At 38.1% G+C, this 26,786-nt stretch overlaps 1 protein-coding gene across 2 annotated transcripts; it reads left to right on the top strand.

The window, feature by feature from the left end:
* The first annotated feature begins 2,814 nt into the window (after window positions 1-2,814).
* Window positions 2,815-24,762, top strand: mccc2 (methylcrotonoyl-CoA carboxylase 2 (beta)). 2 transcript variants are annotated; one of them, XM_036144026.1, is made up of 17 exons: window positions 2,815-2,967; window positions 4,695-4,761; window positions 8,916-9,000; window positions 9,154-9,255; window positions 9,421-9,548; window positions 9,781-9,893; window positions 10,828-10,941; window positions 12,096-12,160; window positions 12,457-12,556; window positions 12,650-12,745; window positions 13,946-14,018; window positions 14,106-14,182; window positions 15,978-16,044; window positions 16,161-16,317; window positions 19,874-19,988; window positions 21,218-21,303; window positions 24,387-24,762. In XM_036144026.1, exons 2-17 carry the CDS (start codon window positions 4,710-4,712, stop codon window positions 24,502-24,504), a joined length of 1,548 nt encoding a protein of 515 aa, XP_035999919.1. In that variant the 5' UTR covers window positions 2,815-2,967; window positions 4,695-4,709; the 3' UTR covers window positions 24,505-24,762. The 2 variants fall into 2 exon arrangements, with proteins under 2 accessions (XP_035999919.1, XP_012721095.1); XM_012865641.2 differs by lacking the exon at window positions 2,815-2,967 and adding an exon at window positions 3,505-3,739.
* The last annotated feature ends 2,024 nt before the right edge of the window (window positions 24,763-26,786 follow it).

Here is a 26,786-nt window from a genome sequence, read left to right on the forward strand (position 1 = left end):
AATTCTGCCATTTTTGCTGCGGTTTAGCAAGATCAGATCAGAGACCTTAAGCTGTAGTTTTGAGGAATGTATGAGAAAAACAAAAAATTCTTTGAATGTTTAGTGATGAAACTCGTTCCGGTGAAACAATGAAACAAAATAAATTATTATATTTATAGCTTTGGAAAAGTTGGACTATTTAAGATTAGAAATCCTCAAGAATATTTTTTATAATATTTGCTTATTTTTCATTATTAATAGAAACAATCAAGTCTTTCTGTGTCATGATTTAGGTTTTTGTTAGTTTATTCTGGACTTTTCTTGGATCAACCTTCACATCTCAGCCACTATCCAATCAGCTCAGTCTTCATCCAGCCAAACGCCTTACTGTTAATTAGATCCACCCGCTGCACTAATTAGAGAACTCTGTTCACCTGTAATATACCTGCCTCAGCCAACTCGTCCCTGCCAGAACATATCTTTTTTTGTCTCGTCCAGTGTGATGTGCCCCCCTGCCTCTACCAGATCCTGTGTGCTCCGCCAGCTGGAGTCTTCAGATAAATCCTGCCTTTGTCTGCCTGCTGCAGTTCTGCCTTTTTCCCTGTGAGTTCCAGCCGCTTGCCCTGCCCGTTCTGGTGGTTCCCCGGTCCACGTGGCCTGTTTTGGTCTGTCACTTCCTGTATCTTCTGGTTCCATCCCTGCCTACCTGCAGCTTCAACCATAACTCATCTGTTCAAATCTGGTTCTGCTTGTCTGCCTTACCCGCTACAACTCATCCCTCACAGTAAAGCTTTTAAAAAATAAACGTAGCTCTGTGTCTGGCTGAATATGGGGTTCACCGGTATTAGTTGTTACATTCTGTATGCCTGTTAATGTATGAAAGAATCCAAGTCAAGCATTTATTTAGCTTTGTTTTTCCTGTGTCTGTAATGTTTTTTCTGTTCAGGTACAGCACTTTGAATCGTCTTGTTACTGAAAAGCGCTATATAAATAAACTTACCATAAATATTTAATTAATCCCAAAGGAAAATTGGATTTGATGTAATTTTTCTTATCTGATTCCACAAAGGGTCTTTGTTAGATGGGAAGGGCTATGAACTGAAAATCTCCTGAAGAGGTCTGCTTTTCCGTGCATCTGAAGAAGCCTCTGACTGTGATCCCTGGGAAAGGATGCTAGGGGTTGTGTTTTTCATTTTATGAAGTTTCGTCATCTCTAGAGGCTCCAGAGTGGTTCCCATTACATAAACAGCCTTCTTTATCAGCTTGTTTGTTTTTTTAAGTAGGTGTTGGTACTGTTTGACATGTTTCTGCTTCTCTTAAAAGCCCCCAATAGACCCCTTTGTTTTATTTGCATTCCTATTGAGTGTTTTCACACTTTGCTCCACTCTTGTCGATCTCTAATGGACTGGACAAACGCAGAGTCATCCAAGTACATCTGCTGATGACAAAAGACTGATTTATTTTGTCTGTCTGAGGTGTACAGAATGAAAATGGATGGAGAGAGTATATTCGCCTGTGATGAAAATCGACTCTTAAGTCCAACTAACTGTGGTCTGATTAGCCGCATTTCCACCATCCCTACTCGATTTGGCCTGATCAGTTCTGCTCCCTTTTTTTAAGGCTAAAGTAATCCATCATGATAAAGATCTGGATCACACATCAGCTTAAAGTAACAATAAAATAATGCACTCTCTGTCTGAAAGGTAGATAGCCGGTGCCTTCTACCGCATTAGGGGGATGGACATTTGAGAGATGAAAGTTTTGTGGATCTGATACTGCGTGTCTGCATATAGAAAGCTGAAGTGTCCTTTTTCTTTTCCCTTTTTCTTTTCTTCGTGCGTGGTTCATGGTTTGTAAATAGTAAGATTTAATTTTGGTTTGACCAACACCGTTTTTCTGGACTTCCTCTGAGAAAAACCTTTTTAATCTCTCCACTCGGCCAATCACTGAAAAGCAGTATGTTCAGTCAAAACTCCGCTCGAGTCCACTTGCTTTGACTTTGCTCCAAAGCAGGGCTGGAGAAACCCGGGCTGGTCCTGAACAAACCTGCTCCTGAAACACTAGCAAGCGGGTGGCGCCGAGCGGTGCATGGCTGAGTCAGTGGAACTGGGGTTTTTGTCTTATGAAGTAAATCAGACTGGATTGTGCTGCATGAACTGGGGCACACAAAAAAGTTATGCCTGCTTTGTCCTGATAACAGCAGAGGTACAAACATGTCTTCAAATCCACATCCATGCCAGTAAGCAAACTACAGGGGACTTCAAAGATCATCTTTGTTTTCTCATGAGACTATAGAATCTTTAGATACTTTCATGATACGTTATGTTGGGGAAGGGGTCTGCAACCTTTACAATCCAAAGAGCAATTTTTGCCCTAAATCCAAGAGATTAAAAGTCATTTAATGAAGCAAATGAAACATGAGGTCCCCTCTGAAAAAAGGCAAGTCATAATATTTGATGCATATCCATTGTAGGATATTTGTTGTCATTTAAAAAGAGCCTCCATTGCATTTTTATTTTAGGTGTTAAAACAAAGAAAAACATAGACCCGTTGCAAAAAACATGAATACATTTTCTTCAATGGGAGATTGATATTTGTGGAAAACTGTATTAAAAATACAGACTCTTTTCCATTTAAGAATAATAAAATTAAATTAATCTCAATGCAATTATTCCACGACAAGAACCATTAAAACATAATTTGTTAACACATGTGTTGGTTCTAAACTTGTTAAGTCAAAGAGCTAAAGAGCCGCTGTGAAAACATTAAGGAGCCCATTTGTCCCTGGAGCCACAGGCTGCAGACCCCTGTGTTACAGCAACAGATATGTAGTCATTATGGACAGAAAAAATATGGTTTCTTAGGTATTGGAACAAGGCAGGCCATTCTCCATAGCACTGTAACTTTCCCCTGAGTTAAGATAAGTTTGAAGAGGTATTGCAGAATTCAACATAGCCATTCTGGACTCTGCTGTTGATATGAGGAAAGGTGGGTCTAAAATAGAGGAGAAATAGAGGAGGGCAATTCCTATCCCCAAGAGTCAGTGTACTGCATGTTTTCAGGTCATTGCTTGCTTGAACATAAATTAATCACATCAGGTAGATAGTAGGCTGCTGGAGAGCTGGTCACAAGGTTGGGCAGATGGGCTAAGGCAGCTATTTGATTTAGGTGTGGAGATTTCTGATAACCCTCTGGCTGCTTCTGCAAGAGAAAATAAAATTGGGCTGAATAACAATCTGGCAGAATAATTGGGCAAAATAATAATTTCAAAGCTGTGGCTAAATTAAGACAGAAATGTTTCACAACAAGACACAAAATCGTTGTGGAGGTTGGGGCTGAATTGTTTAAGATCTACTGGGTAAGAGAACTGCATATTGTTTTGACTTAGTCACAAAGTGCTATTATTGCTGCTTTTATTCACTGCTTTGTTGTTATACCAGAGAAAACAAAGACATCAATGCGATATATATAAAAAAAATCTATTTTGAAATGTGTTTTTAAGATCAGCAGGTGGCGACGTAGAGCGTTACGTCCTGCAACAACAACCACCGAAGAAGATCGCCCGCACTAGCGCTAGCAAGCTAGCGGTTGCAAAGTTAAGGTTTATCCCCATTTGCGAGTTTTTAAAATGCTTCTACAGTCCGTGAGGCCGTGGCTGCTTCGATGCAGGCCGGTACCGCTCTCTTGTAGACGGACATACTACGCTGACAGAGTCGCTCGGCTCGGCTCTCAGCCCGATAAACAGTCCCCCGAATATCAGGTACGTTAGCCCGTTGCTAAAGCCTGCTAGCCTCGCTAGATGAATAACGAGTCAGAGTTCAAACAGGTGAGGAGGCAACTCACCTGGAGTAATTATTACCACTATCTACCAATACTGTACTTTAGATGGTTAGTAATATATAGCTGACACCGAATATTATCGGTCAGAAACCACAAAAGCCACTCTTTTTTTTTTATTATTTATTTTTATTGTTGCTAATATAATTCCAAAAAAATATATAAAACGGTTTTTTAATTCTTCACAGTAAAAAAAAAAAAAAAAAAAATAATCTAAAATCTAAATATATCGCGTAAAGTTTAAAAAAAAACTATACTTCTTTATCGTTTGAAGTGTATAAGCTAAATCTCACATTAGAGGGTTTGACATGTAGTTTAAATGTGTTACATGATCTGTAGTTAGTTTGCACTGGGAGTAATTCATTTATGCACGTTTTTATCACATTGGACTTGGTGTGGTGCTGCAACACTGAAACTGTCACTAGATGTCACCAGCAAACACGTTTTATTATTAAACTATTATATGACGACTATGTATAAACATATGCATAAAGTCATTTTGTCCCACATTTTGTTCTTGTGCCCCTGTCCTTGCAATTTCATTTTTCTTCAGGCAAAAAAAAAAAAAAAAAAAAAAATCATACAGGTGTGCAGTACTCTAAAAACAATAAATATGAACGTTAAGTAGTTAAATATGTTTACTGTGTAACATTTTTTTTGGGAAAAAATGTCTTTATTAACTAAATTGTGTAAGGGACCTCTCCCAACCATATCCTCTGCTTACTGTGCTTAATAACCTCTCACTGCTTTAACTCTTGGTTATTTTCATCTGGCCAAGCATCGTGTTTAGATTATGTTCGTACTGTTGTTGTTTCTTAACTGTAAAAGGCAATCTTTACTCAACAGAAAACTGTAATTATACTCTTATTCTTTCTCAGGAAAATTATGACCGCATGAAAGTTTTGGTTGATGAATTGAGGAGTCGCACAGAAAAGATCAAACTGGGTAAGTGCCAGGAAGATTACGCACCATGGTGAAAATGAAACATTCACTTGTACTGTGTTTTACTTCGATTATACACATTTCATATGTGCATGATTTTTGTTTAGGATAATAAACTGCATTGTACAGCACAGCAGTGAAAAGTTTGGAATAACTTCAAACATTTGTTTTTCAAAGAAAAAAAAAGAAGGAGATACATTTTTGCATAAAATGCATTTTGACGTCTGGATCAGTCTCCCGCTATGGCTTTTTTTTTTCCCGGTTAACATTATTATAGGGCTAATTGGATATTAGAAAAGCTGTTTGTAATTCTGTTTCACTGCTGAGAAAAGTTTTACTGACAAATGAGCAAAAAGGAAGCTTGGCATTCTTCTCAGTTTGGTATTTGAAACTAGGGCTGGACAATATAGGAAAAAAAGCATATCGATAAAATAGAAATCTTATTATTAAAACATATATTTAAGTGCTGCCATGGCCATTTTATGCTGTTGCTTAATGTCCTGTTTTTAGATTAAGAACACAAACACTGAATTTAAACTCAACCCTTTATTCATCCAACTTTTTTTTTTTAACCAAAACTGCAAGTTTTTTAAAAAGAAAAAACAGAAGGCATGCTCTCTGAACTCTTAAATGGGGGCGGAGCTTAGTGGAGCATTCCTGTGTTTGTGATTGGTTGGGAGGATTTAATTATTGTAGCGTTAACCTGCATGCAAATTGAAGGACAACTGTTCTCTATTAAACTTTTTATTGACCTTTTTTTTTTGACAGACAACATATAAATCGATCGATATATATTGTTATTGAATTATCGTCAATAACAATATATATCGTTTGAAACACTACTATTTGAAACATTAAGTTACTAGTTGTTTGTTTCTTAAGAGGCTCAAAAATTGCCAGAAAGAAATTATTTTCTTCGGAGACCCACCAATTTATTGTTGTTCTTGAAAAGGAATGCTATTTAATGAAAAAACATTGCAAGGACACTTAATTCTCTTACCTTTCAGCTAACTTCAACCATTGTAGACCAGTACAAATGGTGAGAATGGTGTGGGAGGCACCAATGCACACCTATGCAAAAATATAAAGAAAGTGTCTTTAATACTAAGTTGCCTCACAGATTCGTGGCTGCACTAAATACTACCTGTTAAACACCAGCAGCAACATAACCAGTGAAAAGTGGACTTTAGGATACTAGACTTCATGACAGAAATGACAAGAAGAAGGTATATCTCAGACTGGCCTATAAAAAGGCTAAGATGGTCAAAAAAAGTAAAGACACCTTCGTCATTTTCATAAAATTGTAACTTTTAAAAGCGACAGTGTTTCCATGACCTGGTCCCTTGCTGTTTTTTATTCAGACTAATTTAATTCAGGTTTCCTTGGTAACAAGACATTTTTTTTATCTGATCCCAAACCTTTTGTGCAATAATGTGCTTAGTCTTCTACCAAAACTACTTTGAATTTAATTAGACATGCTTTAAGTTTTATCTTGGGTACAAGATTGATTAGAGAATCACCTAAATTGGCTTTTTTCTCCTTCATTTGCTTTATTGCATTATCACAAGAAAAAAAATCCCAATGCTTTTAACCTGCAAGTATTCCTTTTATGCCACAGTAGATCAATGATCAGTGAGTAGATCCTCAGCTGTGTTTTTTTTATAATAGAAAAATATTTTTAATAATTTGTAAGATATCAATGACAGGTGGCTGGTTGACAGATCATTTAGACATGGGCTGGAATGTGATGTCTAACATCATTTAGACTGGGAACCATGGGGGTGACAGAAGAGGCAGTGATGGACTTTACAAAATGATGTCGCACAAAGAAACAGTGTGATTGAAGTTTTGCCTTAGAATACCTCAAATGTTTTAAATAAAAGCATAAACTCCATCCTCTGGCTTTTCTTAAACATATTAATCCTTGTCTTCAGACTTTTCAGACTGTAGAGCTCCACAATATACACTGCTCAAAAAATAAATAAAAGAACACTTTGAAATCACACCAGATCTCAATTGAAAAAAAAAAACATGCTGGATATCCATACTGATAAGCAATGGTTAATGTATTGGGCACAAAAGGATGCCAGACCCAAACCAGTGCATCTCTGAGCTCCTGGAGAGTCTGAGATGCAACCTGGCGGCGTTGGATGGACCAGAGATATTCTATTGGATTTACCAGGGTTTCCCCCGCCAAATGGGGGAATCCTGGCAGTAGTTGTCACGGAGGATTCCAGGAGGAATTGGAAGCGCGAGGAGCGTTGCGTGAAGCAGCTCGAAGGAGGGGCGCAGCCCATTTACCGGGTACCGTGGTGTGCGTCAAGCTAATGACAGCGAGCGTTAGCTTATGTTGACTGGGAGGTTTTCTCCCAGACGGGAAGTTTACTGACCGTTTTATGTTGCTCTCAAACATCGAGGCATTTAAAATAAACAAATGACACCCATCCTGGCGAGGTGAGGAAATCCTGGTGGATAATATGGTGGGGGAAAACCCTGGATTTAGCTAAGGGAAGCCTGGAGCCCAGTCAAGTGGTATCAATTCCTTCATCCTCCACGAATGGCCTGCATTCTCCTGCCACTTAAGGCCAGGCGTTATCATACACCGGGAGGAATCCAGGATCCACGGCACCAGCAAATGGGTCTACGGATTTCATCCCTGGCAGCCAGGGCACCATCATTTATTCAGCGCAGGTCAAAGCATCCCTCCATGCATACGCCTCTCCACACCAGCACTGACCCCGCCACCTGACCGGACCTGCTGAACGATGTTGCAGGCAGCAGCATGATGTTCACCACAGCTTCTCCAGACCGTTTCACATCTGTTTCACATCTGTCACATGAGCTCAGCGTGAAGCTGCTCTCACCTTTGAAAAGAACAGGGCTCCAGTCCCAAACCCGCTTGTTCTGGTGTTCTCCGGCAAATTAAGTCAAGCCACTTGGTGCCGGACAGTGAGCACAGGTCCTACTAGAGGATGTCGGGCCCTCATGAAGTCTGTTTCTAATGGTTTGGTCAGAGACATTCACGCCAGTGGCCTCCTGAAGACCACTTTCTAGAGCTATGGCGGTTCTCACCCTGTTCCTTCTTGCACAAAGGAGCAGACACCGGTCCTGCTGATGGGCTGATGTCCAGCTCACCTTGAGTAACTGAGTGTCTCTTGGGATCTCCTTCATGCTGTTGAGACTTTTCTAGGAAATACACAGCAATCTTCTGACAATGGCAGGTATTGATGTGCCATCCTGTTGGGGTTGGACTGCCTGTGCAGCATCTGTAGGGTCCAGGTATCGCCTCGTCGCTGCCTCCACCTGCAAAACCATCCCTGTGTTTGGGGTCATTTCATTGTTGCTATTTTAGTTCCCCTGTTGTTAATTTAATTAATACCAAAACTAGGGCTGGAGGATAATTCAATATATCGATGATAGAAAAAAGGGTCAATAAAAAGTTCAATGGAATAACAGTTTTCCTCCCATATACATTCTAGCCATGAAAGTTAATACTACAGTCATCACATCCTCCCAACCAATCACAAACGCAGATCCAGGAACCAAGCTCCACCCCCTTCAAAGAGTTCAGAGAGCACGCGTTCTTTTCTTTTAAAAAACTTTTGATAAAAAGTTGGTTGAATAAAGGGTTGAGTTTGAATTCAGTGTTTGTGTGTTCTGTATCTAAAAATAGGTAGCTAAGCAACAGCATAAAATAAGGACTGCACTTAAAATATGTTTTGAATTTGTTGATAATTATCAATATCGACCAATCCGATTTCTATTTTATCGAGATGCTTTTTTTTCCTAGATCGTCCAGCCCTACCCAAAACAGCTGTCAGTGTCTAACAACAACTTCTACTACTGATCTGACCAGATCTATATATGTGTATGATTGGAATACCAATGTGCTCAGGATTGCTATTACAAAGGACAGTTGGGATGTGATATTTAGGAGGCTGTACTATTTTAGGCGTCATGCATTCAAATTTTGCTTTCTTATTATATTTAGCAGCCTGGGTGTATAGTTACCTGCCTTAAATTGTGTTAGACCCTTTAAGCAGCAATCAGCCTGTGCCTAATCAAGCCAATTTTATGTGTGTTGAGGACCAAGGTGTTATTAAATCTAACAATCTAAAAAGTCACCAAGTGTTTATTAATAGATTTTTATTCTTAAGGTGGCGGAGAAAAAGCGAGAAAGCTTCACACATCTCGAGGGAAGCTTTTGCCAAGAGAGCGCATCGACAGGCTACTGGATCCAGGGTATTATCATCTACCTCTATCAGTTCAATGTAAAATACATGACTCACATGTGCGTTGTTTGTGGCGTAGTATCATAGGGAAGGGCTTTATTTTGTCATGTATATTTTAAAATCAGCTCTATTAAGTGGTTGTTTCTGTGTTGTGTTTCTGCAGGACTCCCTTTTTGGAATTTTCCCAGTTTGCAGGATATGAATTGTATGGAAAAGAGGAGGTCCCTGCCGGGGGCATGATTTCTGGGGTCGGACGGGTTTCTGGGTGAGTGCGGTGAATGTTTCTTACGTTTACCAAGATAGTTCCTGAGTACAAATCATGAGCACATAAAATTGTTGAATGTTAGATTAATCTAATGAATGTCTTTAGACATTGCGCAATTTCAAAAGGAAATCTTATGAATTTACCCAACTTTGTTTTTCTTCTAAGGGTGGAATGCGTTGTTGTTGCAAATGATGCTACTGTTAAAGGTGGGACATATTACCCAATTACGGTAAAAAAACATCTGCGTGCACAGGAAATTGCCCAGCAGAACCACCTACCGTGCATTTACTTGGGTAAGTTTTTCTTGATTTTTTTCAAAACAAGAAATCTTTTAATACAAAAGTGTTAGAAAGACCTTTTTTTATTTTATTTTTTTTTTCACCATTTGCTTTAGAAACATGTCGTTTTCTGAAAATACCTTCAGAAAAATGACAAATTTGTGGTGTTTCACAAATGCAACACACTTGGCATTACGATAAATGATCTAATTATGCAGATGTTTTTTTTCTTTGAACTTCCCTTCAGTGGATTCTGGAGGAGCCAATCTTCCCAGACAGGCCGATGTCTTTCCAGACCGAGATCATTTTGGCCGTATTTTCTATAACCAGGCCAGGCTGTCTTCAGAAGGAATTGCACAGGTGAGACTTTAATCGTTGTATTCAACACGCTGAACACTAAACATGCTGAAGTTGCTCTTCCCTCCTCATTTAACCTTCTTTGCATCTTCTTGGAAACCGACTTGTGCTTACAGGCTGTTGCAGGTCTTTCTAGCAGTATCTGGAGCACAGCTCATATAGATAGATTGTGTTTTGTTTTGGACTCATCTTTTTATTGTCTTGAGGGAATATAGTTTTGAAGTAAATAAATATCTTTATATAAGAAGAGGGAGAGAAAAAAAACAAGGCAGTATGTTTTTTCCACAATAATACCACTAAGCAAACAAGCTTATTGAATTCAGATCTTTTCACTAAATATGTTACAGAGAAAGAGTGAATGCTTGATTCACCAAACTGAATGGTCCCTTATCAACAGTCTACAGCTGTTTCCAATATCAATGTTGTTCTGAGACTTTAGGTTTTTGTTATCCTCTAATAGTATTTTCAAGACCCTTTTCTGTCATATTATTTTAAAATATTATTTTGTCATAATATTTATCTATGTACAATTAAATACGATCAGTTTGAAAATATATTTTTTCTAAATATTAATTTAGATCTGCATGACAAGGCAGTGATTTTGCTTTATTCACTGACTTATGAGCATATTTGCCAAGAAAGTTTAAATAAAGAAACTGTTTAATCTCCATTTTAACTAAATAAAGACTAGTTGTTTGGAAGAAATATAAAGTTTGATCTTATCCAAGATTTTAAAGCTGCTAGTGTCTGTTGTGAATCATTTAGGTGGTATAACACATTTTAATGTCTTACTAGTCAATGAAACATTTATGAAATTATGCCAGACTCAAACTATGTTTCAGTGCAGGTAATTTTTTAGAGTTCTTTAAAGAAGCTGGAGGGTTTGTTTCTGTATTTAGACGTTTCTATGAAGATTTAACTTCTTATTTCTTTTTAGATTGCTGTTGTGATGGGCTCATGCACTGCAGGAGGGGCATATGTACCAGCAATGGCAGATGAGAGTATCATTGTGCGAAAGCAAGGAACCATCTTTCTCGGAGGACCTCCTCTGGTTTGCAATTTTTTTTCATTTTGTTTCTACTTTACAACCGTGACATGAACCATGTGAATTGTTGCCTCCTCTCATGGCAGCACATTTAAATTTGTAATTCCCATACCAGCCGGGCAGCATGATTGAGCAGCATTTGCATTTGCAAAACAGGGACAAGTCGCGTTTGCACATCAGTTTAATTCATTAGAAAAAAAGGGAGATTTGTCTGGAAACTTTGCAAAAAAAAAAAGAAAAAAAATTAAAATGTCTGTGGCCATGTTGTTTTTCCATGTTTAGTGAGATTGTATGAATGTATTTAGAATACAAATTCCCATAAATTCTTAAATTACACAGTTCTCACTGACAGGAGGTGCTTTATTCGTGCAATTAGTTTGAAAATATTTTCCATCTCCTAAAACCTGCCATTAAGAGAGACATATAGGAAAAGCATCAGGAGAAAAATAAAGGTGCTGCACACTTGGCGTCACTAAAGATTTATCCTGTCCGCATTAAACGTAAAAAAGAATTTGTCTTTTCTTTTAAAATATACAAGATATATATAATTTTTTTTTTTTTTATAGAAATTGTCAATTATTGCATACAATTATCAATGGGTCAATTTTTATCTACCTCTCAGAATAAAAGTTGCTCTTTTATTCTTGTGTACCCATAACAAAACAATGTGTGAGGTGATATTTTTCTTTTCATAAAGTAATCATGAAAAGGCATCTCTGAAGCTTTATCCCAAATGTCTCACAAGCACATTTATTAACAAATAGTTGTAGATAAATCTGAGAAACTGCTGAACCATAACCTACTGGAATACTTAAAAGTATTATTCTAGCGTAACATAGACCATCTTGATATAAACAATGTAGTCTCATCTTCTTACGCCTGTTTTTTAATCTTAATCTTTTTAAATCTTGATGTATTGCCCAGCTCTACTAGGTATGGCTATTAAGGGCAGTTGGAGTTCATTTAATTGGCTAAATGTATATTTCATATACAGTGTATGACATTTGAAATGTATTATATAAAATATTGCAGGACACACTGCAATATGTCAAACAAATGTTTTGTCCTGGAAAATATTTGATTTTAAGAGATCAGCATTTCAGCTGCAGATAAGGTTGGAAGGTTGCTGCTTAATTTTCTCCTCTTTGTGTCTTTAATAGGTGAAAGCTGCCACTGGTGAAGAAGTATCTGCAGAAGATCTTGGTGGTGCTGATCTACACTGCAAGTATAAACACAGAATTTACATTACTGTTTTTTTTAGCTGCGCTTGTGCTTTGCGGCTGTTACACATATCCCAGAAATGCAATTTTTTAACTGTCCCTTTAGTTTTGGTTTGACGCTCTCTGATTGAAATTATGCAACGTAAGCTTTGTTTAGTCGATGGTAAAAATCCAGTTGGATTGCATCGACTGCAGTGTCTGTATATTTCACATGCTCTCATCTCTGTCTCTCTCATTTCTTAACCACTGGTTTATGTTCTGTAATATCTCCAGCGTGATTGATTTGTGTCCTATTTCACAGAAAATCTGGTGTGACAGACCACTACGCTTTAGATGATAACCATGCACTGCATTTAGCACGGAAGACGGTCCGAAGTCTCAACTACAGGAAGAATATTGAGGTCAATCCAATGAGTAGTCTAACTGCTAATTAAATTCACCTAATTATGCCTGAACTCTCTGTTACCTCTATGTCTACTTCCTTTTTTTTCCAGGTTACTGTAGAACCCACCGAAGCCCCCCTTTACCCTGCAGATGAGCTTTATGGGATCGTTGGAGACAACTTGAAACGCAACTTTGATGTCAGGGAGGTAATTGTCCGGCTACTTGCAAACCCGATCAAGGGAAGTGAGCTTAATGTCTCAGACTGCACTACACTAAAGCTTATTTTTGATGTGAAGACTTTTCTTTAAGGGATTTGAATGTGCGATAGGGCTTTTTTCCTTTTGAGCTTCTACATAGGAATACATAATGATGAAGTAAAAATCATTCCCGAGTTCCCCTCAGAATGCTAATTGGATATTACTCGATTTTGAATAGATTTAAATGTGTTTAAAGTGGACCAATAAATAAATTATAGGCAATAGACTCAATTATATAGTACGTTTTTAATCTTAAGCTTTAAAAGACCACACAGGTATGGCTTTTAAAGGCTCAGAGTGAACAGTTGTCATATTCAGGCTTTTAGTTGATTCTGGCTGCTTGGGATCAATTGTGCTGTTTTTCTTCTTTAACTGCTCCAGAGCTTCTGATACTTGATGTAGACTCAGGAGTAGGGCTGGACGGTGTGGACTTTAAATTTTGTCATGATGTATTCTGGTTACGTTGTGATAACGATGGAAGTAACGATAAATGACTATTTACAGCTACTTGCATTTTTTTTCAGGTAACTGTGTGGCTGTGACTGCATGCCATTTATAGCCCAATAAGCACAAATACTGTCCTTAAAAAAACATTTAAAAATAATTAAAACACGGTTCCATAAAGAAGTGTGAAATTTTTTTTATCTCCTAACTGCACACAGTAATTGCATTTAATTATATTTTTGAATTTATTGATATTTTCCGATGCAAAAGCAACAATCCTGACAATATTGGCAGCTTTGGGGGTTTTCAGACACCATTAGTTGGAATTTCTCGTCAAGATAAACCCAAATTCTTATCATCAGAAGGTTTCCCGATAACAATAAAACAATACGGTAAAGGCCCAGTACTACTCAGGAGCAAGAAATGCTGTAAAGTCAAGCAGCGTCACGGCGTTTGTGGTGTAGAGCAGCATCGACGGTCTGAGGTGTCGGGAACAACCAGCTGCACCTTTTCTTCTCAGGGCTTTTGTTTCTTATCTGGAACAGGCAGCTCTGCACAGCATGCCGCTAAATCACTTTAATAAGGGAGGTTACATAAAATTTGTGACATTATTGCCCAATTCAGCTCCGGTTTTCTGCCTCTGGGCCTTGTTTTCTGACATTTCATGCCACACCTCCACGAGCTGACGCATTTATTCGTTTGCAGGTTATTGCCAGAATTGTGGACGGCAGTAAATTTGATGAGTTCAAGGCATTTTATGGAGACACGCTTGTTACAGGTATATAGTGTGATATTGTTCTCCATGTCTACAGCATAGGGATGTTTTCTCAGCCTCACATTTCGATTTTAATTTGTGCCTGTGCAGGCTTCTCAAGAATATTCGGATACCCCGTTGGAATCATTGGCAACAATGGAGTGCTGTTTTCAGAGTCTGCAAAAAAGGTACTTGTCCTTTGGAACTAAAAATTAATAAGGGTATCACCTTGAAGAGAGGGTAATATAATGTTTATGCACCCCTGAAAATGTCAAGGACCTAAAGCACAATCCTGAAGTGGTTTGGGATAACCTCAGAGACTCGCTGCTTAGAATGAATACCAGCATGTCTCCTTTCTTTTGCAGAAGCTCCGGCATTCATAAGTGTTTTGCACTAAATCTTCACAGTTGAGCTGCAGAGTTTTTCCAAGTAAAATAACCTCTTAAATTCCACTTGTCTTCCAATAAGTCCTCTAAAAAATTGAATTTTAATAGCATTAGAGTTTGAAACCACTGGACTATCATAATTGTCATTCTGCATGATTCCCTTAACTTGCAAGCCAATTTGCTTTGAGCGGAGCTGAACTTTACGGCAGGATTAAAAGGAGACGATGAGTCAAATCTGGTTTAATACACCAATATGTTTTTCCAAACACGTTCTGAATTAGATTACAGGCTTGACTTAGAAAAACAATTTCTTTGATTCTATTTCTTTCTGTCGGGTCTCCTCATGACAGGCTATCTCATCAGTGTAATTACTGTCAAAAAGCACCGACAGTGTTGCGTGTGGAGAAGACATGCATGGAGGGCATGTTCGACGAAAATCAATAGAGTACCTAGATTTCAAGATGCATTTGTGAGACACACTGTCATCGCTTTAGAACAGGCCTGGGCTTCAATTATACAAGGTGTTGGGCAGTTTAAAAGCATATCTGTTGGTATTTGTACAAGAAAAAGAAAGGAAACCGGGCAGAAAGATGATCTTAGTGGAAGGCTCACCACAAAACGGCTTTTAATTGTCTGCTTTTTCTTTTCTTCTGAACTTGTTTGCACTTTCACTGGAATAAAAAAGCTTCCTTAATAAAAGGGTGGCCCACAAAAGTAATACCCAAAATAAAGCAGCATTAGTGAATAAATGTATAGAAACACAGTCAGTCTTTTATACTTGTTTGGTTTATTAATCCTCTGTGTTGTTCAGTACCTCTTAGTACACCAAAATCCTGTTTTACTAATTCAGCTAATTCCTGGTCGAACTGTTTTTATGTCAGATTTAGAAGACTGTTAGACGGTATGTTATTTTCTATGGTTTCAAGCAAGCTGCATCTACTTATTCATCTGTCCATTGGTTGGATCATCCAACCGTCTGTCAGTGCTATCATCCATCCATCCATCCATCCATCCATCCATCCATCCATCCATCCATCCATCCATCCATCCATCCATCCATCCATCCATCCATCCATCCATCCATCCATCCATCCATCCATCCATCCATCCATCCATCCATCCATCCATCCATCGACACCTCCATCTATCTATCCATCCATCTGTCTGCTTGTCTAACCACCATTTTGTATTTAAATACCACTGTGGGGAACTACATAAATCCATAATGAACTTTTGTAATAAAAAAAAAATCGACACGAACGAGCAAAGAAATTGTGAGCGTTTCAGTCTCAAAATTCTGGCTTGAAGGATATGTATGACTCCTGATCATAGGAAACTGGTCAGTATTAGTTGGGTATATTTCAGATAATATCTCAGAATAAGTCTTTGTTCTCACATAGAGCCTATGACTTCATTTGTCGTTCGATACGTACACTTACACTTGGTGCAGCATCTTATTTGAAACCTATATTCTTGTTTTTCCCTTGAGATGCCAACTCTGTTATCTTAATGAAGATGCATGCCTGAGATTTCACCTCTTGGCAGTTCTCTAGTGTTAGCAATAACAATATGTATTAAAAATGGATTTTCTATTCAGGGAACACATTTCATCGAATTATGCTGCCAAAGAAACATTCCTCTGATTTTCCTTCAAAACATAACAGGTCTGTGCAAATTTCTCCTCTCCTCTCTTGGAATATTAATGCACTGACTTGCAGCAAAGATAAACCACTTTTCATTTTTTTCTTTGAAATCCTTTTTTTGTTTCCTTTTGTCAAAGGGTTCATGGTGGGAAGAGAGTATGAAGCGGGAGGTATTGCCAAAGATGGAGCCAAGATGGTCACTGCTGTTGCCTGTGCCAATGTACCGAAGATTACAGTAATTATCGGTGGTTCCTACGGTGCAGGCAACTACGGCATGTGTGGAAGAGCGTACAGGTAGAAAGAAGTTTCTTCCTTTTGGGTTTATAGATTTATCGTAGGAGCAAAGACAAAGTACAAAATGTTCCCCTGCCTGGTATTGGTGATTCATACGCATAATGTGTCATTTGCACATAAGTGGAAATGTTCTTGTTTTATCAACAATGAAGACAATCTTCTCTGAAACACTGTAAGGTTGAAGACATTTTCAGTTGTCAAGTCTTTGCCTGTGGTCTGCTGTATTATTTTCTGTTTAACAAGATTTTTTTGTTTTGTTTTGTGTAATATTTCAATAATGTTCTGCCCAATTGGGCTTAGAGAACCAGTTCTATACTGTGGCGCTGTCATTCCTACTGTGGGCATGGGCAAGTAAAAAAGTACGAAAACTGATTTTCTTTCACATCTAATTAGTAGAGTTCTCTACAAATAAAACGTTTATCAGATTCTACAAAAACAGTGGGCTTCATATAACATGTTTGCTTTCATAAAGGGTCACCGATCACGGTTTTGGGACCAATTTGCAATTTTTGCTTTTTGTGAAGCTTTGTCCTGCTTATACAGATCTTGGCCAATTGATATTCAATTCTTTAAAATATATAGAAACTGTGAATGTTCCCAGAAAAGACAGACACAAAGGGTAATGCAAAATTACTTTTACTAATAAACTCGAATAAATCTAAAACAAAACTTTGCAAACAATAGTAATTTTTGAACAACCAGAAACCAAAATGAAACCAAGTAGAATTGTCATTGTCCTACTATAAAAGGAGTTCCCAAACTCCTTAAAAACCGTCTTCTCTGCCATCAAAAAGAACAAAGCCACCATGTGAAGAAAATGGGCCACGAAAAAACTCCTCATAACCAGAAATGACAGGTTTCACACAGCTAAAGGGCCAGGGATGCAGCTCTGCTCCTAGCTCCATGCTCTGCCCGCCTTCAGGAAGCAAAACTGACACGCCCAAACCAAGCATGGATCCCACCCTACAACAACATCACGCTGTGCGCAGCAGAGAGGAGTCACAGTAAAAACATGGTGTTACTGATATTTTTTTTTCAACAAGGACAAAATGACAGCGTGAATGAACTGCTGACATGCCTCAGCATGTTGTACCTTGTTGCATTTCACCACTGAAAACACACATATAGCTCATTTTGACTCCTTTTCATACAGTAACATTGTTCACAACGAAGACTTGATGTTACCACTTATGTATTATGTGTTTAGAAATTTGGGCAAAAAAGTATTTTGAGCTTCAGATGACTGCACGTCCGTGCAGGTCGATTTTGATTTGACACCAGTTGATTTCTGTATATTTTTTGGCATATCAGTGTTTTAATGCCGCTGCTGTCAGTTTGGAAGGACGAGACCAAAATACTCTCTCTACAAATTTGAGTAAACGGAGTATTTCTTTTTTTATTTTTTAACACTTCTTTTCAGAAGCCCTTTTTGTGCAGTAGTTGTACCTTATCAGCTCAGAAAATATGTTTCCATTAAGCCACCGCTGTTTCCCATTTGGTACTTCACACCGACCAGAGGGAGCTTAGTGCTCATGGGTTGGTGCTTCTTCAAAGCAGGCCGTTGTCATGGAATTAGCTCAGAGCAAACTCGAGTAGTTTGGCTGTGAAAATGTAGTGGTGGTGTAAAACACTCGTCTAATGCCACAAAGTAGCAGTGTGAAATTTTAACAAGGGAGCAATCGCAAGCTGCAATTACTGCAGGAGTTAGCAGCTGTTACCGGCTCCTGAATGATAGAACAGACTGAAATCTGTCAGTCCGTTCCCTCATGAAAACTTTCTTTCAGTAAGAAGTTATTATGGAGAATCTTTATAACTTTTTACTGCAGCGTGATGTTGGATTCAGGATGCTGAATTAGTGACAACAGTTGATTTCTTTCCGAAGAGTGCTTGTGTTTGAATTAAATACAGGTTTAATCTAAAATGCAGCACCTTGACGCAGTTAAAGGTTTTTAATTGTGTTAAAAGTAAAATAGTCAGCTGTTTTTTTTAAAGCTATATTTGATGCAATTATGGTTTATTACTAGCTATTATTTATCATTTAGTCATTATTTTCTGTGCATGTATCTTTTATAATGATCGAAGCAATAGCCTTGCTAAAATCTGTCCATGTGATCAAAACAGCATATTGGAGGATTTTGGACCTGTTACTCTCATTTCTTGTTGGGTCAACAGTTATTTTACATGGAGAACGTCACGTTACCCTTCACAGTCTACAGCCTGACTGTGTAGACAGTTTTGTGTGTGTGTGACTGGCTTTAATTTAGTCCAGATCTATTTTTAAAGGAGCAATAAGTAAGATATTTACTGTAAAAATCACATTAAATCATTCTCATTTGTCACCTTGGATGGACGTAACATTCCCTATAAACAATCGGTCCTCTCCATCAATCATGTTTTAGTCTCGTTTTTCTCCTTTCAAACCTAGAGGTACGATCCAGAACTACTTCGGTTCAGAGTGTGGCCCGTGTTTACTTCCTGGTTCCTGAGCCAATCATGAGATTTCCCAGGGTTCCCAACACAGAGCGCAGCATTTGGTATTTTATTTTGCCAAAAGAGCAGCAGCCTGCAAAGATGGAAGCCAGTAAGAGAAGCAGACCAGAAATAGAACAGAATACTAATCATATACCTATCCTGTGGAAGTAAAAACTCACAACAGCAACTCACCGTTTAAAAACGACATATTAGATTGTTGTGACTGACAAGCAGTTGTACCGATTTGAGCCACAAGGTGTCAGTATTAGGTATTGTTCCTTTAAGAAATGTCTCTAATAAGGTGAAAAATAAGACGACATAACTAGAGATGAAAAGTATGTCAGCGCAATGTCACCGTACACAGTATCAGTATTGGAAATTATACGAGAATTACTTAGGATATATAAGTACCATTTATTTGGGCTCTCTGAGCCAATATTTTGCTGTTGGGATGTTTGTTGTTTAGTACAACAAAAATGTTTTAGAAGAGTGCTGACATGTTCTGGTAAAGTTATCCATAAACTACACTCAATTTCTTTTCTTTGCCAAACATGTAGATGTGACTTTGTCAATAAAGACATAAGCTGAGGTGGAAATAATGAATAATGGTGTCTGTTTTTGCAATGAATTGAAAGCAGAAAAAACTAACAGTAAACTATTAGTTGTATTTATCGATCACAAGACACATCCTTGTCGTGACATTCAGCAGCATTAGCACATACCGCATGTTTTTCTTGATATTCTGCTGCCCGAATCATAATCAGTGTCTACGTAGCGCTTGAAGTGTTCTCCAGAAAAAATGGACAGACTGTGTTCTTGCAGATTGGCAGCTAATTATATCCACCGTTCAACAGGAATTAAAAAGTTTAATTGAAACGAAGATGGCCGTCTTTTTTTGTACTTTTAATCAAATGTAAAGAAGAGACTATTTCGCTGTGATTGATAAATGTCCTTTGCGTGCTCTGAAGTGAGTCTTTTCAACTAAGCAATGTTAATTTTCTGTAGGTAATTATTCAATGTATTCTTTTCACTGAGAAGACCCCAAATTAACGGAGACGTATTTATTTATTTTTTTCGCTCACAGCCCACGATTCCTCTACATGTGGCCAAATTCGAGAATCTCTGTAATGGGAGGTGAGCAGGCGGCGACAGTCCTGGCCACCATCACTAAAGATCAGAGGGCGCGCGAGGGAAAGGAGGTAATAACTTGACATAAATCTGCCCTTTCTGTACCGTCTCTGCGAAGCCATAAATTGCTTGTGGTTGATTTGCTGCCAAAAGAATAAACATTATGAAAGGCACATTTCTTCCAGCGACGGTAAATCACAGCAGAACAAAATGATATCCGTGTCAAGTGAAACGGTGATGCCTTATCCAGAATAGTGCAGTCATTAAGTGGCTGTAACTAAATGGTATCAGGTTTGCAGTTATGTGTATTAAAAATGCATTAATTGCTTCAGAATGACACACCGGTACAGTGGAAACTGCCAATATAATGATGCGTTGGCCGCCACGGCGAACAAAAGACGGCACAACTAAAGTGTAGAGTGCATTTTGTAATAATCTTTTATAGCCCTACTCTTAGTTTAACCTGGGTTAATGTGAAACATGTTGGAAGCTTTGTAGAAACTCGATCACAAAAGTGTTCACGCCCTTTAACAATTTCTCTATTTTGTCACCTTACAATCAGAAACTTCAGCGTATTTTATTTGGATTATATGGATTAGACTAACATGAAGTGGTATGTGCATTGAAAGTGCAATTAAAATAAATGCTTTTTGGGTTTTTTGTTTTGTTTACAAATTACAAATCTGATGAGTGTGATTTAGTGTAGGTAATAGTTTGCTTCAGAACCTTTTAGACACCTAATGGAAAAAAGGGTTGGATACGGAGGAACATCCCAGTTTTCAGTTTTTATGTATATATTTCTCATTTAATTTCACCAACTTTAGGCAATTTGTGCAGATCCAGGACATAAAACAACATTAGAGAGAATTTAAATTACTGGTTGGAATGTAACAAAATAGGTAAGAAATCAAGGGAGCTGAATAGTTTTGCAAAGCACTGCATGTGTAAGAGTTTTCTCTACAATGTTTCACAAAGTTTCCTTTTTCTTTTTGTAAGTATTGGGTGAGTTTTACATTAGAGAAGTGTTTCTGATTCACAGCTTGCCCCTTTCATCCTTGAAGCTAAACTAAAAGCAGTGGGAAGCTGTTGCATTTGCTCAGGGTTTTTTAATATTTAATATTTTTCTCTCTCTATAAAAGAATTGGCTTATTATTTCCAAGCGGATGAAACCAACAATTGAAACGGCTGTGTGCTTTCAGCTTTACATTTCATCTTCACCTTCAATAATTCAGACAACCTTTAAAATGCCTCCGGCCCGGGCCCCTCACCGCACTGTTCTGTTTTCACAATTTATTCACAGTTCACAGCTGAACAAGAGGCTGCCATGAAGGAACCAATTGTCCGTCGGTTTGAAGAGGAAGGCAGCCCATATTACTCCAGTGCCAGGTGAGATTTGGTCGGGGCACATCACATTTACGGGGCGGGAGTGTTTTGAAAAAGAGCCGTGCGCTTGGCATTGGCTTGATTTCTTTCTGTTTGCAAATTGAAGCATTCAGAAATTGTTTGGCGAGGCAAGTGTTGCTCGAGCTGTGACGATATTAGACGGCGCTGGATTGTTGTTCTTTATTTATTTTGAGATGTTTTCGATGCTCAGAATTCAGTTTAATGCTAGAACCAAGAAAGGCAGACTGCTGATACATGAGCAGCGATGCAAGGATTTAGACTGCATGTTGTTTTGCTTTTATTTCCCTTTGATTTAGACTTGGGGGCATTTATCGGTGTGTATGTGACAGAGATGCTTATCAAAAAAAAGACTTTTTTGTTTGTATCAATATACATGTTATAAAATAAGCAGATTTAATTGAAGCTTTTAACATCTCTGAGATTGAAAATCTCCTTTAATAGGAGTGTTCTTGCCGTCCTAGCTCTTTAAAAGGCTAAAGCTAAACCTTGACGTTTGGATTTGTGGCATCATTGTGGAGACCTACAAGCCCTCACGCTCGGCTGATTAATTTATTTATTTCTGTTTTACACTGAGGCTTCCTGATACCAACAAAACTCCTGTAAAGACTCCCCAATTATCTGGTTTACACAAAGTACAATGTTTAAATCAACGGGATCAAGAACACTTGGCTGGGACTTAATTATTAAACAACACAAACAATTTAGTACTAGATGAGTTTTGAGTTCACAGCCAGGGAATATAAGGACCTTTTCAGATCTGTTTATAACATGGGTACCTGCAAGTTGATAAGCCTTTATTACGTCTGTTTCTTTCTTGCTTTAAAACCCATTCTGACTGATCAGATCACAGCTACATGCACTTTAAACAAATGGCCTCATTCAGTAAGCTGTCAACACCATTTGGTCAAAAATCCCTCCTCCGTGCTATTCAGAGACTCTGTTTTATAGATTTTGTGACGTCAGCGAATGCATCACAATTGCATATTGTTCTTGCAGATGAGAGAGTAGACAGAGTGCCATCATATAAATATTCATGAGTGACGTTTAAGTCCATGTAGCGACGTTCTGAGTGTGCAGTGAATCTTCATTTTAACGTCAGGCGAACTGTTTCTGATAAAACAAGCTCTGGTGACGCATTTGATATTGTTGCATTAGCTGCCTACTTTACACTGTAATTATTTTAAACACAGCCATTGCTGGTTGGCAGGCATCAGCTGCACTACATACTTTATTGCACACATACAGGTGGATCTCAATAAATAGTATGAGTAAATACATTTTTTTTTGTTGAATAATTTAATTCAAGAAGTGAAACAGAGTAGTCCATTTCATGTGTTTGTTTCTGTTATTTACACAAATATGTTTTGAGCTGATAAAAAACCCAAGTCAGTTTTCCAGACAATAGCAATATTACAAAAGACCAAATAAAACAAGGATTTCCAATACAGAAATGGTATGATTAAAATTTACACTATCACAGGAAAGACTGCTGTGACAGTTTTCACTGAAATCCTCCATAAGCAGGGAGATTCACAACAGGTCATAGCTAAAGAAGCTGATTGCCTTTTTTGCTGTGACTTTCTTTGTATCCAGTTTTAATTAAAAGTTAAGTGACAGGAAAAATTTTTTACAAAAGAAATCCATAACTAGCAGGTCCAGCCTTGATTGTGAGGCAAACTCCCTTTACGATGTTTGGGGGAGATTCACAAGACGTGAACTCTAGCTGGACTCTTCAAGAGCCACCAAACAGACATATTTAGGACAGGAGCTTCAGCTGTGGTTTTCCTTTTGTTAAGCCATCCCTGAACATGAGATAAAGTCAGAGATGTGAAAAAAGGATTGGGATGTTGCATAGTGGACCAAATTCCTCTGTTCAGATGAAAGTATATTTGTATTTATGTTGATTTTGATGCAGATTAGCATATATATCAAGATATTCATTATTTTAACAATCCTACAGAAGATATTTTAGAAATATAATTACCATAACAGGTCTAATCAGCTTAAAGAAAATCAAAAATATTACTAATATTAATGAAGAAAACTCACTCCTCTATATCGTGTCCCAATATCCACTGATCAATATTTTCCTGTTATTACATAACATGCTTTTTTTTCTAAACAAGGATTGATGTGTAATAAAAATATATCCCTCCTCAACTCTTCCAGATGACTCTTAAATGTGAACATATGCATCAGCTCAATTTTACGTGAGATAACCAGGACAATCTTGCTATTTTTTTCTTCCTTTTCCTGAAAAAACACATCTTTAAAACAGCAGTCATCACCATCTTGAAGGGCACTTCTTGTTCTTCTCAGCGCTGTCGGAGTCAGAGAGCTGCGAGCAGCTGCTGCCTTGTATGAGTTGTCAGTGGTGTTGTATTGGAGCGAAACAAGAGAGAAATGTTTTTACCTTGTATTAGTCTCCATTTTGACTAAACATACAGGCAAACTCAAACTGGTAAAGATATTAAGATTTTAGTAAAACTGTTCATGTATTCTGAAAGGGATTCAAAATCAAATTTTTTTGAGCAGTTATTTCTCGTTTCTCTCTAAGAAGTCGGTTATTTAATTCTTTCACATTTTGTAGGGTAAATCTGTAGGATTTATACATCCTACAGAAACATGTTGCTTAAGGGTGGCTTTGTTTTGCATTCTGATTAAATATTTCCGCTTTTTTAAAATAGGATCTTTTAAAATGTTGTGTTTGGAACACTAGAAGGTGAAAGAAATTAAGATTTCAGTGTGGGATTTTTAATGCAATTATTACATTATAATTTCTTTATCTTTTATGATAGTTTAAAATAAGCCATTGATAAATGTAGCTGTGATGGAATTTATAGTACTGTATATTCTATTAAAATGTGTATATTTTATATTAGATATGTTTATATAATGTAATATGATTTAAACCATATGAGAATATATATTTTTTTTAACTTGTGCCTTAAAATAAGATATAAAAATAATAATCATATACTCTATTTTAATACCGAATTGCAGACTTTATTACTTATAAAGAATGCAAAAAGATGTCTAATAATGTCAACCTTTTATTTTTACAGACTGTGGGACGATGGGATTATTGATCCTGCAGACACTCGTCTGGTTCTGGGGCTGAGCCTCAGCGCCGCTCTCAACGCACCTATGAAGAAGACCCACTTTGGAGTCTTCAGGATGTAGTTTTCCTGTAGTTCATCATGTAAATAGACATATCTTTGTAGTATAGATTGCATTGTGTGGAAAAGATATCATGCAACCTCGTTGAAATTAGGGATGTGACTAGGTGTCATTGTGGGACATCTCCACAATAAAGTTGTGCCTTAAGTGTTACTGATCCACTGTAAATGCATCTGTACTGAGAAACCTGTTTTCTTTGTTGGTACGTTTGTATCACTTACTGTAAATGAAGATTAAAGAGGTGAACATTTCAAGTTTTAATTTTCAGGACTTTTAATAGTGCAAGGACACATTTCCGCATTAGGGGGCACTATTTAGCCAAGAATAATACACAGTACCTTATTTAGTGAGAACCACAGGTCTATTTTTCTGGCTTTCAGAACTCCATGTTTTTTTTTTTATTGTTTTTTTTATGTTTTCCATTGAGCACAATGAGGGAGATATCAAACAAAAAGCAATGGATAAGGAGCCATCGTATGGTGCTGTTTATGTAAATATTAGAGACTGGCTTTTTAAATGAGGTTTTCTTTTATTTCACTAAGCATTTCATTGTATTCCCTTATAGACCAGTTTTGCCTGAGTCTCAGTTTTACACCAGGGATTTGGTGCATCATTGGATTTACATGTTTGCTTGGAACCAGCTGGTTAAAGTGCTTAACTAGAAGCCCTTCACGCTCTCTTGTGAATGACTGTAGCGGAGGCACTAAGGCTGGAGAAAGGCTCACCTTGGAGAGAAAAAGCACAAATAACTGAGGGCATCATGTGGGCATGAGTTTATCTGCGTGCTGCCCACACCTCCCACCAGTTCTTCATCTTCCTGCTCCAAATGTCACCGTAGCAGGCATTCCAAAATCTCACATCCAGGCTCAAAATTGTGTATGTTCAGCAGATACTGAGAGCAAATATTGGATTTTCGAGCAAAACAAAAGAAACAGACCGGCGCACTGAAGTAATACCAATTTGCTATACAACGTTACAGCAATTCTGGATCCATACGGTCTTTGTTAGAAATTGTGGCTGCCCCTAATCTGCAAAATGGATCATTTAATGTGCATCTTCCAGGTCTCTGACAGAGGAGAGTTTGGCTTTCAGTCCGTTCAGAATATCTGGCAAGCATTCGATCTGCTTCAGAGTGCTATGCCTCCAAGGTTCACCGCCTTTCCTCGCTGGTATTGGATTAAAAAGCCGTCAAGACAAACAGCCAGACATAGACAAGCACTCAGATAAACCATCTACACATCGCTGTTTTTCAAAGACAAAAATAAAATGTCTTTGGGCAATTGAACAAAGATGAAACTGGTGAAAGAGATAAAAGTCAAGTGAGGATCATCGAAGGCAGCAGTGCAGCAGAGAGTGGCGTCTCTACATTGGCCTATCATCAAAAAGAGGATTTTTTTTTCACCCTGCTTAGTCAATTCAAAACGGGAAACTTGATTCATTTTCCTTGGGGTCATATATTTCAAATGTATTTTTTGACGATTATGACTTACAGCTAAGGAAATTAGAAGATTGCATAAGACCAGAAAACTTTTATAAACTATAAAACTAGTTTATAGTTTATAGCCAACACATTCATGGGCAACACCGCTTGCTTGGTAAACAATAATTGAAACTCTCCAGAAAGGGGGTTAGCCAAAAAAAATTCAACGTTAAGCACATTTGAATAGAAAGTTGAGTGGAAAGAAAAATGATGTCAATAACGGGAATTATCTCAGCCTTGGGGATTGTAAAGAAAAAGTCTTTCACCACTTGTGAAGGAGATCAACAAGGCAGGGACTGCTGCTTTAGCCTGCTCTTCAAGAGCCGCCACACGTTTCTTGGTAATGAGCCACATATGTCGGGTTGCGCGCGTGAAACCGCTCTTGAACCAGAAACGTCTTCAGAACGGTCCTACCTGAGCTAAGAAGAGAAATGACCGGATTGTGGACAAGAATCCCCATTTTGGATTTAAGTAAATCAATGTGTCAGCGAATGTCCGGAAGGGAGGAGAGCCACAGAATCCAAGTCATTTCGGCTTCAGTGGGAAGTTTCCACAGTTGGTGATTTGGGGAGCCAGGTCATCTGCTGGTGTCGGTCGGCTGCGTTTCATCAGGTTCAAAGTCTGTGCTGCCGTCTACCGGGGGATGTTGGAGCACCTCGCGCTTCCCTCTATTGACAGGCTTTTTGGAGATGCTGATCTAATTTTCCAGCAAGACGTGGCTCCTGGCCTCGCTGCCAGAACGACCAGCACCTGCTTTAATGACCATCGTATCACTCGTACTTCATTGACCAGGAACCCACCCTGA

This window comes from Fundulus heteroclitus, chromosome 12 (assembly GCF_011125445.2).
Source record: "Fundulus heteroclitus isolate FHET01 chromosome 12, MU-UCD_Fhet_4.1, whole genome shotgun sequence".
In the NCBI taxonomy this organism is placed as follows: domain Eukaryota; kingdom Metazoa; phylum Chordata; class Actinopteri; order Cyprinodontiformes; family Fundulidae; genus Fundulus; species Fundulus heteroclitus.

Coding starts and splice junctions, on each gene's coding strand:
- mccc2 (XM_012865641.2), top strand. CDS start 3,608: ATGCTTCTACAGTCCGTGAGGCCGTGGCTGCTTCGATGCAGGCCGGTA. Junction 3,740..4,694: donor AACAGTCCCCCGAATATCAG/GTACGTTAGCCC, acceptor ATTCTTTCTCAG/GAAAATTATGACCGCATGAA. Junction 9,256..9,420: donor GGGGTCGGACGGGTTTCTGG/GTGAGTGCGGTG, acceptor TTTTCTTCTAAG/GGTGGAATGCGTTGTTGTTG.